The sequence below is a fragment of the Oryctolagus cuniculus genome, chromosome 2 (genome assembly GCF_964237555.1).
Source record: "Oryctolagus cuniculus chromosome 2, mOryCun1.1, whole genome shotgun sequence".
Classification (NCBI taxonomy): Eukaryota; Metazoa; Chordata; class Mammalia; order Lagomorpha; family Leporidae; genus Oryctolagus; species Oryctolagus cuniculus.
The window spans coordinates 107,527,079-107,540,908 of NC_091433.1; the positions used below are offsets into that span (position 1 = coordinate 107,527,079).

Below are 13,830 nucleotides of genomic sequence, written 5' to 3' on the forward strand. Positions count from 1 at the left end.
ATCCACGCGGTTGGTTTTGCCATCTTGGTTACGATTTCTAATACAACATCCGTAAGTCTGATTTCCTCTACCCTCATTGGACTTCAATATTCTTAGAAAATGAAAGTCTTTTTCTGCAAAATTAAGGGCCCTAATAAAGCATAATCTTGCTAGTGGGACTTGGGTTCCAGCCCACAGTACTGCAATGAATTTGGGCTTTAGACGGCTTTATTAGTCAGCTCCAGCTATCACACCACCACAGACTGGCATACCTGAACAGCTGACATTTATTTTTTTCACCATTGTAGGGGCTGCAAGTTCAAGGTCAGGGTGCAGACAAGGTTGGTTTCTGATGAGGCCTGTCTGTTCTCTCTGGCCTTCTGTTTGTATTCTGCACCCCTGGTGGCTCCTCTTGTTATAAGGACACCAGTCCTGTTGGATTAAGGGTCCCACTCATGACCTCACTTAACCTTAATTCCCTCCTTGAAAACGCCATCTCCAAATAAGTTAGGAACTAAGGCTTCAGTGAAGGAGTGTTTTTTGAGGGGGGCCACCATTCAGGCTGTGACAACAGCTCCCTGTCTTGGTTTTGGAAGGGCCTCAGCAGAAGAGGTAGAAGCATTTCTGACGTGTTCATTTGTAGGCTTTTAATTTTTCTGGGTCCATGAGGTTATATCAAAAAGCTCATGGGAGATGGAATTAAAAATAGCTTATTTTGGTGTGTTTAAAAAAGTGTTGAAATCCACGTGGTTTCTCATGTTCTGTGGACATGCTGAAGAGCCCCTCACACAATAGGGCAGTCGCTCACTTACTTTCTCGTCTGTTCACGTCATTTGTGTGCCCACAATGCAGTAACTTCCTTTGGCCATAAAGTACAGAGATACATGATACGTTCACTTGTTTGTAACTCCAGCAGTTATACACATTAAGCAATAGTTTGCCTTACCAGGTAGCCTGTCTTCCATTTTCTATCTCACCGTTTCTTTTTGTAAAAAGCTGTTTTCGGGTGGTCTGCTGCCTCACATAATTTGAAAAACTCTGCTACTGTGTAGGTTCCGAGTTGTGATGAGTGACATGCGTTGATGAGTTTCCTCTCTAGTCTTCTGAGGTTGCGGATGTGCAGTTGACTTGCCTTGATGGATGGTATTTGTGAAGCCCATCATAAGACTTCCCTGCAGAGGAAATGATAGTTTGGAAAATTTCCCTGCCATTTGGTAACCTTTGTAGGAAATACGTAGAAGACGGCAGGGTGGAAAAGTTTCATCATATTGATTGTCTTTGCTGGGAGAGGCACACAGCTATGTCTTCTGTTAGGAGCAGGTTGTCATAAAATCTAACTTTGGCTCAGTGACAGCTTGTGTGTTTATTTTTGCTTTCAAAGTATGGGCTTAATTTTTGCTTTGGAATTATCTTTTCCTATCGTAAGCTCCTTCCCAGTAGAAAGACATACCCTTAAAAAAAAAAGACATATTTTTTGATGACTTTGTCTCAAGCCTTAATTCCACAGTGATATCTCGCGTTGGAGCTTAGTTTTAATTTTATCCATGTTGTCGTAAAGTTATCAGTGGAGGAAGACATGCATAGTTAAGCGTGTTTGACCTATAAGGTGGAATAGCAGGATAAATGAAAAACTTGGCCACATCACTGGGGATTGTGGAGGGGAGAGGGTGCGCTCATTCAAGTGCAAGCACAAAGTGGGGCCTTCGTGGTCCAGCCATAGCGAGTGCTGCCCCTAAGAATTCTGTCGGTGATAAGCAGAGATTCAAAAGTAGCTGCTGTGGGCGGACCCCAGGGTACTTGAAGGCTGTAGAGAATGAGTTTATATCCTCCTGGTTTGCCCTGCATTCGATCTAAGACCTTGGATAGGTGTTTGAGCCTTCTTTTATGTGTTCAGTCTTCATCACAGATCAGTGGGACAGAGCCTGGAACAGATTTGAACCACAGATGTGAGTCCTCTCCCTCCTTTTTGTGCCTACCTGATCAGAACCCAGTCTGGATCCCGAGTGGACCCTTGGGCACTCGGATGGCATTTAGGTTGTGCCCAGCCGTGTTTGAGAGCCTCTGGATTCTGGAATATATGCCTGTGTTTCACATACCCCTTACATAGCCTGAAGGCTGTCTCACAGAGTATTTTAAATAGCATGTGTGTTGCAGTTGATTTCTCAACAATGTTGTGGATTTGTTTCTGAGAGGAGGAGCGTGTTGGGGGCAGGAGGTGCAGAGTCACCACACCAGACCCCCGGAGTCGGGTGAAAGCAGGCCTGAGGCGAGCAGCAGACTCATTTATTTGAGTTAGTACAACAGCTTATATAGCCAAGACCAGCCAATCCAGTCAAGGGGCGGTCTATGCCCCAGCCAATTACAGCCTGTTGCCAGGCAGTTTCCAAAGCCATCCAATCACAGCCTGTTGCCAGTCAGGCTCTTGTTGCCAGGCAGTTTCTGAAACCATCCAATCATGGCCTGCTGTCAGTCAGGCTCTGTTGTCATGTGGTTTCCTCTGTTGTCATGTGGTTGCCGAAGCCATCCAATCACGGCCTGTTGCCAGGCAGTTTCTGTTGTCAGCGGCCATCTTGGCATGACTTTTTCACCTCAGTGGCCATTTTAGCATGAACTTTTCACCGCAGTGGCCATCTTGATATGACCTTTTCACCTCATTCTACCACACATGCGTAAGACAAAGTGTATGTTGAACTGTCAGGTCAGGTGTGGCGTAGTGTTGAACCTCACGTTCAGATTGCGGAGCACCTTGGGTTTTTGCATTGGGGAGGCTCTGGATCTAAAAGCTGTGGGCATGAATTGATACTCCAGGAGAGGGAGGCTGCAGATGAGAGCGAGTTCAGTTTGATCACAAGTCTGTCTGACTTTAGTAGGCGCTCTGTGGCTCGGGTGGCTGTGGGGCCCCTCTCAGAGCCCAGGTGATTCTGTGCTGTTGTCGTTAGAGGATCTCTTGCTTCCTTCCTACTTGGGGATCCGCTACACCAGGTGCACGTGATACACTGGGCCTTTTCTTGTCCAGGACTGAACTTCCTTCAAGTCCATAGTCCTTGCCAAGCATCTGCTGTGTTGGGTCCTTTGCTAGATGCGGGCACGCTCCCTGGGGTGAAGTACCCGTTGTCCAGTGGCATGGCTAGGAGGCTTCTAGGGAGGAAATACAGCTAAAACAACTAAGCTTTTTACTAATGGTGTTGCTGAATGCATCCAGAATACAGTGAATGTGTGTTTAATTGCCTTTAACTTACTGTATATGACTTACTGCTTTTGTGTTTTTAACATATACCATAAAACTGTCTCATAGGTTTTTAAGGGATAGTGCTGTACATGATATAAGGTATAAATCTGGAAACCTGTAAGTTTGCCAGGCTCTTGTTTGTGTGGAAGACTGCCTGTTGCCACCGAGGCTGCCTGTTGTGTGTGGCAAACCCTGGGGCATCAGGGGAGCCTTTACAAGAGGTTCGTCTTCTGTGAACTTGGACTTGGGACCTTCATGCGAGACTATTCAAAACCGGTTCACTCCTTGGGCTTAGTCCATGCTGGCCGAGCTCTGGGACTACGAATGTTTCTGTCGCTAATGTGTAGGAGGTCAGGCTCCCATGCCTTAGCAAGGTGGGCAGTTGGGTCACCAGACAGTCCCAAGGGTGACTGTGCTGGTCACCCAGCCCATCACATGGGAGTGAGACTGGTACTTGGAAATTCCGGTGCTGTGGCAGGAGAGACCACAGCTCTGGCGGCCAGCACCTGCCTCTCAGCTGGCGGCCTGAGTCCCACAGTGCGAGAGCCCAAGAAGCGTTAATAATTGTGACGCAGAGGTGTGGGATATTTGGGAAAGGAGTTCCTGCCCTCAGAATTACGTTGAGATTTAAATCGCTGTCCTTTCCTCTTCTATTGCAGGTGCAACGTTGGAGGAAATCAACCAGCACTGGGACTGGCTGGAGCAGAACCTCCTGCACACGCTGTCTGTCTTTGATAATAAAGATGACATTGCCAGTTTCGTGAAAGGTAAAGTCAAGGTAGGGTCCTTGATTTTCATATTTCTCCCCGTTTCCCCATCTTTGTTTTTATTTATTTGAAAGGCAGATTTACAGAAAGGCAGAGAGAGAGAGAGAGAGAGATCTTCCATCCGCTGGTTCACTCCCCAAATGGCTGTGATGGCTAGAGCTGCGCTGATCCGAAGCCAGGGAGCTTCTTCCAGGTCTCCCACGTGGGTGCAGGGACCCGAGGACTTGGGCCATCTTCTACTGCTTTCCCAGGCCATAGCAGAGAGCTGGATGGGAAGTGGCAGCCGGGTCTCAAACCGGTGGTCATATGGAATGCTGGCACTGCAGGTGGTGGCTTTACCCACTACACCTCAGCGTCAGCCCCTCCCCATCTTTCTGATTGCTTCCTAGGGCACTGAACGTGGCAGGATTCTGACCAATTTTTCCACTCTGGCTGATTTTTTTGTTTGTTTTTTGGCCTAATATGTAAGACCAAATAAATTCAACTTGTCAGAACTTACACAGTCAGTTCAACAAAACACACCTGAAATTTAAAAATAACATCAGTCCTGGGGCTGACGTTGTGGCATAGCAGATAAAGCCATCTCCTAGGACATCGGCATCCTCCATGAGCACCAATTCGAGTCCTGGCTGCTCTGCTTCCAATCCAGCCCCTTGCTGTTGGTCTTGGAGAAGCAGCGGGAGGTGGTCTAAGTGCCTGTGCCCCTGCCACTCACTTGGGAGACTCAGATGAAGCTCCTCCCTGGCCTAGCTCCAGCGTTGGAGGGAAGATCTCTCCATCTCTCCCCATCTCTGTAATTCTACCTTTCCAATAAGTAAACATTTTGAAAAATGAAAAATCAAAAGAACATCATTCCTAGGCATAGTTCTTATTGTGACCTCACTGAAGACCTTTTATCTGGAATACTAGACTCCTTAAATTGGTTACTCCTAGCTTTATTGCAGCTGTGATAACTTACACCTCTATATTTTGCTGGGCCTAGCACATTCCTCATCTTCAGGAAAGTGGATGTTTATTCTTAAAATCTGTAAATGGAATGTACATGGAATAGAGCCAGTTAAGTCTTGATAAGTAGGGAGAGGGATATATTGGGGCTACAGGGTTCTGTAACTTGTCTCATTGCAGTAACGTGGGTAACTGTGCTTTGAAACCCTCTCCAGGGAGCAGGGTTTTTCACGCTGAATTCAACACTCTCATTAGCCACCTTAGCACATCAGCCTGAGAGAGTTTTTCCCCCTCAGGGTAAAACATCCCAGACCATCGATTTTGTTTATTTTATTTTATTTATTTATTTTTTTTTCAGAAAGCTTGGCTTTCTGATGTGTGAAGTGCTATAGCTTTTAGTAAAAGGTGTCAGGGAATTCTGGACTGTCGAAGAACAAAAGAGAAGCGAGAAGCATCTTTCCCTTTGGGGACTGCCAGGTACTTGCAGGATCAGCTGAGAAGTGAAGGCTGACGCAGTCCAGCCAGTTGGCGGCATCAGCTGGTGTCCTCTGCCTGTTACCTTGTTGGGGGGGATGCAGCTGGCTCTTGGGGTCACCCCCAAGGCCCATTCCAGCTGACCGTGGTTGTGGTCCTTGGGTCAGGTCACATTGGGGTGTGGCTGCAGAAATGCCTCTTTGATGGTGACGTTGCACACTTGGCTTCTGTGCTGGGGTGGGGTTGCAGTGGGTCTCTGGTACGATTCTCTCTGGAGGGGAGCAGTCACTCCCGCTGCAGCCGTCTTGGAAAGGCTCCTGTCAGAGATGGGGGAGACACTTTTTCAGGGCTGGGGCCCTGGAAGTTAAACTGACAAGAGGCAGATGAACAAGAAAAAGGTGGTTTATTTTAATGCTTGCAACATGCATGTAGGTAGAAGAAATTCTGTAATGAGCAACATAAAAGGGAGTTTAAAACTTGGGCATATATATAATATATACTAACATATAATATATATTATATATATATATTATATATTATGTAAGTATGTATTTTAAAGCTTTATGTTTTAAAAGATTCTTTAAAATATTTATTTGAAAGGCAGAATTCTGGGGTGGCAGGAAAAGAGAGATTCCATATGCTGGTTTATTCCCCAAGTGGCTGGGATGACCAGGGCTGGACCAGAGCCAGGAGCTTCTTCCGGATCTCCCACATGGATGGCAGGGGCCCAGGCACTTGGGTCATCCTCTGCTGCTTTCCTAGGTGCCTTAGCAGGTAGCTGGATTGGAAGTGGCACAGCCAGGACTTGAACCAGTGCCCATATGGGATGCTGGCACTGCAGGCAGCAGCTTAACCCATTATGCCACAGTACCGACCCCAAAGCTTTATTTATTTATTTATTTTTTGACAGGCAGAGTGGACAGAGAGAGAGAGAGACAGAGAGAAAGGTCTTCCTTTGCCGTTGGTTCACCCTCCAATGGCTGCCGCGGCTGGCGCACCGCGCTGATCCGAAGGCAGGAGCCAGGTACTTTTCCTGGTCTCCCATGGGGTGCAGGGCCCAAGCACTGGGGCCATCCTCCACTGCACTCCTGGGCCACAGCAGAGAGCTGGCCTGGAAGGGGGGCAACCGGGACAGAATCCGGTGCCCCGACCGGGACTAGAACCCGGTGTGCTGGCGCCGCAGGCGGAGGATTACCCTAGTGAGCTGCGGTGCCGGCCCCCAAAGCTTTATTTTTTAAAACATGTTTACCTGAAAGGCAAAGCAACAGCCCCACGTAGATCTTCCATCCCGTGGTTCTCTCCCCCAGTGCTCACAACTGCTGGGGCTGGGCCGGGCCGAAGCCGTGAGCCGTGGCAGAGACTCGTACACTTGAGCCGTTACCTACTGCCTCCCGAGTGCCTCGCAGGAAGCTGTGTTGGAAGCAGAGGCAGAACTTGATCCCGAGCACTCTGACAGCGGATGTGGGCATCCCAGCAGTGGCTTAACTCGCTATACCACAGTGCCTACACTTTATATTGCTCTAGTATAATTGATAGTGTAATATATAATATGCATTTATATAAAAATGAAGTATGTGTTTACATTTTACTTTTCATTGTGTTTGAAGAGAGAGACGGGGAGAGAGAGAGCACTTCCATCAGCTGGTTTACTCCCCAGATGTCCACACCAGCAGAAGCCAGGAGCCTGGAACTCAGTCTGGGTCTCCCATGGAGAAGGCAGGGACTCAACCATGAGCAGCCTAAAAGGGATCCATCTGCTTCCCAAGGCGTGGATCAGCAGGAAGCTGGAATGGGAAGCAGGGCTGGGACTTGAACCCAGCACTCCAGTAGGGATGCACGTGTCCCAGGTGGCATCGTAACTCCTGGGTCAAGTGCCTGCTTCTAAAGCATCTTGAAGAGATAACAAGAAATTGAAAGAGAAGTGACAACACAGGAAGGGTGTGTGGCAGCAAACTTGGAAAGATGAGCGGAGCACAAGTGTTTTTTTAAATTTTATTTATAACAAGGGCAGCAGTTGGGTAGCTAACATAATGAGTTCTTATTTTGTTAGAAAAATGTTAAGAGGTAGAGAGAGACAGAGTGCATGCTCCATTGTTTACGCCCCAGATGCGCACAGTGGCCCCCAGTTGCGAGCCAGGGACTCCGTTCACGTCTCCCACAGCGGGGTAGGAACTGAGTCACTTGAGCCATCATCACCTGCTGCTTCACAGCGTCCACACTGGCAGGAAGCTAGAGTCGAGAGCCAGAGCTGGGTATTGAACCCAGGCACTTGAGTGTGGGCGGCGAGGATCTTCAGCTACTGGGCCAGATGCCCACCTCAGGTGCTGTAGTAAGGTTTCTGAGTTGAATTCCCTGCAGTGGTGTCTCTGAGAGTCTAGCTTCCTCCTGGTACAGGAGAGGGAATCGCACTTGTTCACAGGAGAACTGTGTCTGGCTGTGGCCTAAGGCAGGGGCCGGGGGAAGGGAGGGGACAGAAAGCGTTTCTGATGTCTACTTCTTAATTGTTATTGGTTCCAAATAAGGGAGCATATTTTGGGGTGACAGATTGACTTCTGACACTTTTTTCTGAAATTCCTTTTAAAAAATCCCGAGGAGGGGCAGGCATTTGGTGCAGCACTTAAGAAAGTGCTCTGCAGGGGCCAGCACTGTGGTATAGCAGGTGAGGCTACCACCTGCAGTGCCGGCTTCCCATATGGGCACTGGTTCGAGTCCTAGATGCTCCTCTTCCAATCTGGCTCTCTACTGTGGCCTGGGAAAGCAGCAGAAGATGGCCCAAGTCCTTGGGCCCCTGCACCTGCATGAGGGACCTGGAAGAAGCTCCTGGCTTCAGGTCAGCGCAACTCTGGCCGTTGCGGCCATTTGGGGAATGAACCAGTGGATTGAAGACGCCTCTGCCTGTGCCCCTCTGTAACTTTCTGCCTTTCAAATGAATAGATCTTTAAAAAAAAAAAAAAAAAAAAAAAAAAAGGCGCTCGGGATACCTGCACCCAATATTGGAGAGCCTGCGTCTGAGTCCTAATTCTGAGTGCAGCTTCCCGATGAACCACACCCTGGAGGTCAGCAGATGATAGACTGAGTGTTTGGGTTTTCATCACCCACGTGGGAGACCTGAATTGAGTTCCTGGCTCCTGGCTTCAGCCTGGCCCAGCCCTGGTTGTTGTGGACATTTGGGGAGTGAAGCAGTGGGTGGGAGATTGTCTGTCTATCTGTCTCTCTCTGTCTCTCTCTCTCTTTCTGTCTCTCTGCCTTTCAAATTAAATCTTGTGTTTTTAAGTCCTGAGGACGCATAGCTCTGGGCAGTGAGGGGCCTGCCCGGGCTCTCCTGGCAGCACGGAGTGGTGAGACTTCTCCCTTCCTGTGGCCAAATCCTAAGGCTCTGGGAGTTGACTTTGCCTATGCATGCCCTGGACATTGTCTGGCTACTCTCTAAAGCTTAAGTAAGCAGACAGACTCCTCCTGCTTCAAGCTGTGCCTGGGATCGGCCATTGTCCATAGAAGTCAGAAGTCTGTGCATCCACAGAGGTTGTTGAGCAGTGTGGTTAGTGGTGCGTTAAGCCTATGAGTATAAAGTAAATTGAAAGTATGTTATTGCCAAAATTAAGGGGAGGGGAGGAAGGGGGGAAAGTATAGAGCTGTATCTATGGAATACGTGGGATCTATTCTCTTTAAAAAATTAAAAAGTAGTCTGTCCATCATTATGGCCATGTCCAGTCCCATGAGGTCAGCAGCTCTGCCCCTTTGCTGTAGACTTTTATAAACACCCTATCACGTCTCCCTCTGAGCACAGGGAGAGGTCTACATTCAGTGTATAGCAGACACATCTTTACAAGTTTACCGGGGTTGTGTGTTGGGCTGGCTGTAGAGATGGCAATCAGGGTGTCAGTGTCCCACACTGGAGTGCTCCGGCTCCTGTTGCCGGACTCCAGCTAATGCCCACCCCGGAAGGCAGCATCCGGGGCTCGAGTAACTGGGTCTCTCCCGCCCACATGCACGAGATGCATCCAGTAGACTCGGCCTCAGCCTGGCTTAGCCTTGGCCATCTCTGGCTTTTGAGAGCTCCCTATCTGTCTCTGTGTCTCAAATAAAATTGGAAAAGCTCATCTTTCTTAATTATAACTTATAAAAAGATTTATTCTAAAGGCAGAGATGCAGAGAGAGAAAGAAGGGTCTTCCATCCACTGGTTCACTCCCAGGTGACTTAAATGGCCAGAGCTACACTGATCCGGAGCCAGGAGCCAGGAGCTTCTTCCAGGTCTCCCACGCAGGTGCAGGGGCCCAAGGACTCGGGCATCTTCTACTGCTTTTCCAGGCTGCAGCAGAGAGCTGGATTGGAAGTGGAACAGCCAGGACTCAAACTGGCACCCATATGGGATGCTGGCACTGGAGACTGGGGCTTTAACCCACTGTGCCACAGCGTCAACCCCTCTTAATTATAGCTTTAATGATTTTGTTTATAACGCTACATAAAATTAGGAAAATTAAAGAAAAACATGAAAATTCAAATCATTTAACGTTTCACCAACCTTTAGATTTATCTGAAAAAAATAATTACATTCAATGACATTATTAAAATTTTTTTAGAACGAAAGACAGCATGACATAGGAGAGACAGAGATTGAGCCTCGTTTCTTAGATCCCTCCCCAAATGCCTGTAACAGAGCTGTGCCACGCTGAAGCCAGCAGCCCAGAACTCCATCCCAGTCTCCCACCTGGGAGGCAGGTACCCAACCACTTGAACCATCTGCTACTTTGCGAGGCGCATTAGCAGGACACTGGGTCAGAAGCAGAGTCCGGGACTTGAAGGAGCTCTCCCAGGTGGCATGAACGTGTCCCATGAGGTGGCTTGAGTCGCTACACCACAGCACCTGCCCCGACATTGTTATCTGTCATGCCAATCCCCAGTTTTAATTTCTGAAATACTTTGTGTCGGGCAAAGGCTTCAAAGCCCCACCTCAGTCCCCCCGGAACTGCCATTTATTAAGGGACACACATTCCTTGAGACATGTGTAATTCAGAAATAAGGAAAACACTAATAAAAATAAAAGACCAGAGTGAGCGACCTGTTATCAAAGCTGAGTGGCGTGTGTGAGGCCCAGGACCCTGGAGTTCCTGGGGGGCTGCTCGTGTGGAGGTACCAGGGATGTACTTTGACGAATTTGCCAGTGAGCTCTGTAGGATGGGCAATCAGAACTCTGGCTTGGCAATACATTGTCATCCCTTAGGAAGAGGTCACAGCCTGCCTTTCTAGGCCCTTCTGCCACCCCAGATTACAAAGTACGTAGGCCTCTAACTTTATTGCCTTCAATTATTCACTCCCCCAAATGCCTGCAGTAGCTGTTTCTGGGTCAGGCCAAAGCCAAGAGCTGGGGACCCAATCCAGGTCTTCCTTGTGGGTGGTAGGGACCCAACTACTGAGCCATCACCTGCTGGCTCCCAGGTGCACCTTAGCAGAAGGCTGGGATGGGGAGCAGAGCTGACACCTGCTGTACCAGATGCCAGGGTTCTAAGCAGAGCCTTAACCCCTGCACTAAACACTTGTCCCCATGCCACGGTCTTGAACCTGCTGAGGAAGATGTTGAATCAGACAGTTGACTCCCGCTTGGGGAGCTCTTCAGGGCTGATGCAGTGAGTCCCGTGGCTGAACCGCTCAGCCCCCCTGTTCCTGTAGAGAAGAACGGGGAGGATGTAGAAGATAATAATGCAAGCCGGTGCCGCGGCTCACTAGGCTAATCCTCTGCCTTGCGGCGCCGGCACACCGGGTTCTAGTCCCGGTCGGGGTGCCGGACTCTGTCCCGGTTGCCCCTCTTCCAGGCCAGCTCTCTGCTGTGGCCCGGGAGTGCAGTGGAAGATGGCCCAAGAACTTGGGCCCTGCACCCCATGGGAGACCAGGATAAGTACCTGGCTCCTGCCATCGGATCAGCGCGGTGCGCTGGCTGCTGCGCGCCGGCCGCGGCGGCCATTGGAGGGTGAACCAATGGCAAAGGAAGACCTTTCTCTCTGTCTCTCTCTCTCTCACTATCCACTCTGCCTGTCAAAAAAAAAAAAAAGGTAATAATGCACTTGGGAGCTGGGGCTTAGGAGTGGAGTGACGTGTTCTTGGGTTTTCAGAGCTTGTGACGGCTCCTCGAGCCCCGGCCCCTCCTTTTCTGCGGCGGTCAAGGTTCTAGGTGACGTCACGGACAGGTGACGGCTGTCGTCCCTTCCGGTCCAGCGGCGCGTGTGTTCGGTTAAAGCAGCTCCGGAGCCTCGGGACAGTGTGTGTCCATCCTTCCTGCTTCCCATCCTCTCCCCCCCCGCCTGCCCGTCTCACCGAATTCTGTGTGCCAGGCCCTGATTGCCGAGGAGACCAGCAGCCGGCTCGCTGAGCAGGAGGAGGAGCCCGAGAAGTTCCGCGAGGCGCTGGTGAAGTTCGAGGCCAGGTTCAACTTCCCTGAGGCCGAGAAGCTGGTCACCTTCTACTCGTGCTGCTGCTGGAAGGGCAGGGTGCCCCGCCAAGGCTGGCTGTACCTCAGCATCAACCACCTCTGCTTCTACTCCTCCTTCCTGGGCAAGGAGCGTAAGTGATGCTCGCCCGGCACCGGCACCGGCGGGGGGCGGGCGTGGGGTGTGTCCTTCCCAGCAAGCGCAGCCCGCGAGATGCCTGGTGCTGCTCCCGATAAAAGCCCTGAGCGTGGGATGTTCAACAACTAAAGATCTTTTTTTTATTTTATTTTATTTTTTTATTTTTATTTTTTGACAGGCAGAGTGGACAGTGAGAGAGAGAGACAGAGAAAGGTCTTCCTTTTGCCGTTGGTTCACCCTCCAATGGCCGCCACGGCTGGTGCGCTGTGGCCGGCACACTGCGCTGATCCGATGGCAGGAGCCAGGAGCCAGGTGCTTTTCCTGGTCTCCCATGGGGTGCAGGGCCCAAGCACTTGGGCCATCCTCCACTGCACTCCCTGGCCACAGCAGAGAGCTGGCCTGGAAGAGGGGCAACTGGGACAGAATCCGGCACCCCAACCGGGACTAGAACCCGGTGTGCCGGCGCCGCCAGGCGGAGGATTAGCCTAGTGAGCCGCGGCGCCGGCAACAACTAAAGATCTTGACGTATGGTTTGAGAGGCGGTCTGTTGACACGTGATGGGTTTCCTAACAACTTGGGCAGACGATGATACTGAACCACATAGCTGCGCCCGCCCGCAGGTTAGATCTGAGGAAAATCCGTCTTTTGCTACTGCCTCAAGGCACAGTTCTGTGTGGGTCATTTCATTTATTTATTTACTTAAAAGACACACAGAAAGAAGGAAGGGTTCACTCCCCAATTCCGGCCCCAGTGGCTGGAGCTGTGCTGATCCGAAGCCAGGAGCTTCTTCTGGGTCTCCCACGTGGGTGCAGGGGCCCAAGGACTTGGGCCATCTTCCACTGCTTTCCCAGGCCATAGCAGAGAGCTGCATTGGAAGTGGAGCAGCCAGGACTTGAACCGGCATCCATATGGGATGTCAGCACTGCAGGTGGAGGCTTTATCTGCTACACCACAGTGCTGACCCCTCAGATTTTTAAGAGGCACTGTTGAAAAAATTCTCCTTAGTTCTTCCAGGGCCAACTACTGTTTGGAGTGCCCACGCTGCGTGTCAGCAGATGTTGCGTGTGTTGCATGTATCATCGCACAGGGTGTAGATTGCAGGTGTGATTTATATCTCAAGTAGAAGCGGTAGCAAGGGCTCCTGTAAAGGAGGGGCCTGCTTCCTGCACGCGATCCTCCATCCTCTGCCCAGCTCCCCGGCCTCGGCTCTGAGGCTCCAGGACGTACACCCTATTTGCACAGCCCTCCCCTCCCCTGGAGTCTTCTCTGATCCAGCCCTGGCCATTCTGAAAGACTCAGCCTTCCCTTCCTTTCCCCGTATTTAGTCTGCCTGTAAACTCCTGTTCATCCTTCAAAACCCGGTCTGCGTTTTGTCACTTCCAAGAAGCCTCTCCTGGCTCCTTTTTTTTTTTTTTTTTTTTTGACAGGCAGAGTGAGCAGTGAGAGAGAGAGACAGAGAGAAAGGTCTTTCATTTTGCCATTGGTTCACCCTCCAATGGCTGCCGCGGCCGGCGTGCAGCAGCCGGCGCACCGCGCTGATCCAATGGCAGGAGCCAGGTGCTTTTCCTGGTCTCCCATGGGGTGCAGGGCCCAAGCACCTGGGCCATCCTCCACTGCACTCCCTGGCCAGAGCAGAGAGCTGGCTTGGAAGAGGGGCAACCGGGACAGAATCCGGCACCCCGACCAGGACTAGAATCTGGTGTGCTGGTGCCGCAAGGTGGAGGATTAGCCTAGTGAGCCGCGGCGCCGGCCTCCCATACATTTTATGCTGTATCTGTTTTCTATGCTGCGTCCCCTTGGGTCAGTGGTCACTTAACTGTTGGTGTGTGTGTGTTTCCTATTTGAATGAGCTTCTTAAATGCAGGCCTCTTCACT

At 50.4% G+C, this 13,830-nt stretch overlaps 1 protein-coding gene across 7 annotated transcripts in view; it reads left to right on the forward strand.

The window, feature by feature from the left end:
* TBC1D8 (TBC1 domain family member 8) overlaps positions 1-13,830 on the forward strand; it is a 131,041-nt gene that overhangs the window by 74,709 nt on the left and 42,502 nt on the right. For 5 of the 7 annotated variants that reach the window (XM_051835502.2, XM_051835509.2, XM_051835506.2 and 2 more), the window contains 2 exons: positions 3,868-3,986; positions 11,722-11,950. In XM_051835502.2, the coding sequence (XP_051691462.2) occupies positions 3,868-3,986; positions 11,722-11,950 (348 nt within the window). Of the gene's footprint in view, positions 1-2,551; positions 2,661-3,867; positions 3,987-11,721; positions 11,951-13,830 lie in introns of those variants that run through there. The other 2 variants (XM_008253329.4, XM_051835515.2) reach the window with 2 other exon arrangements.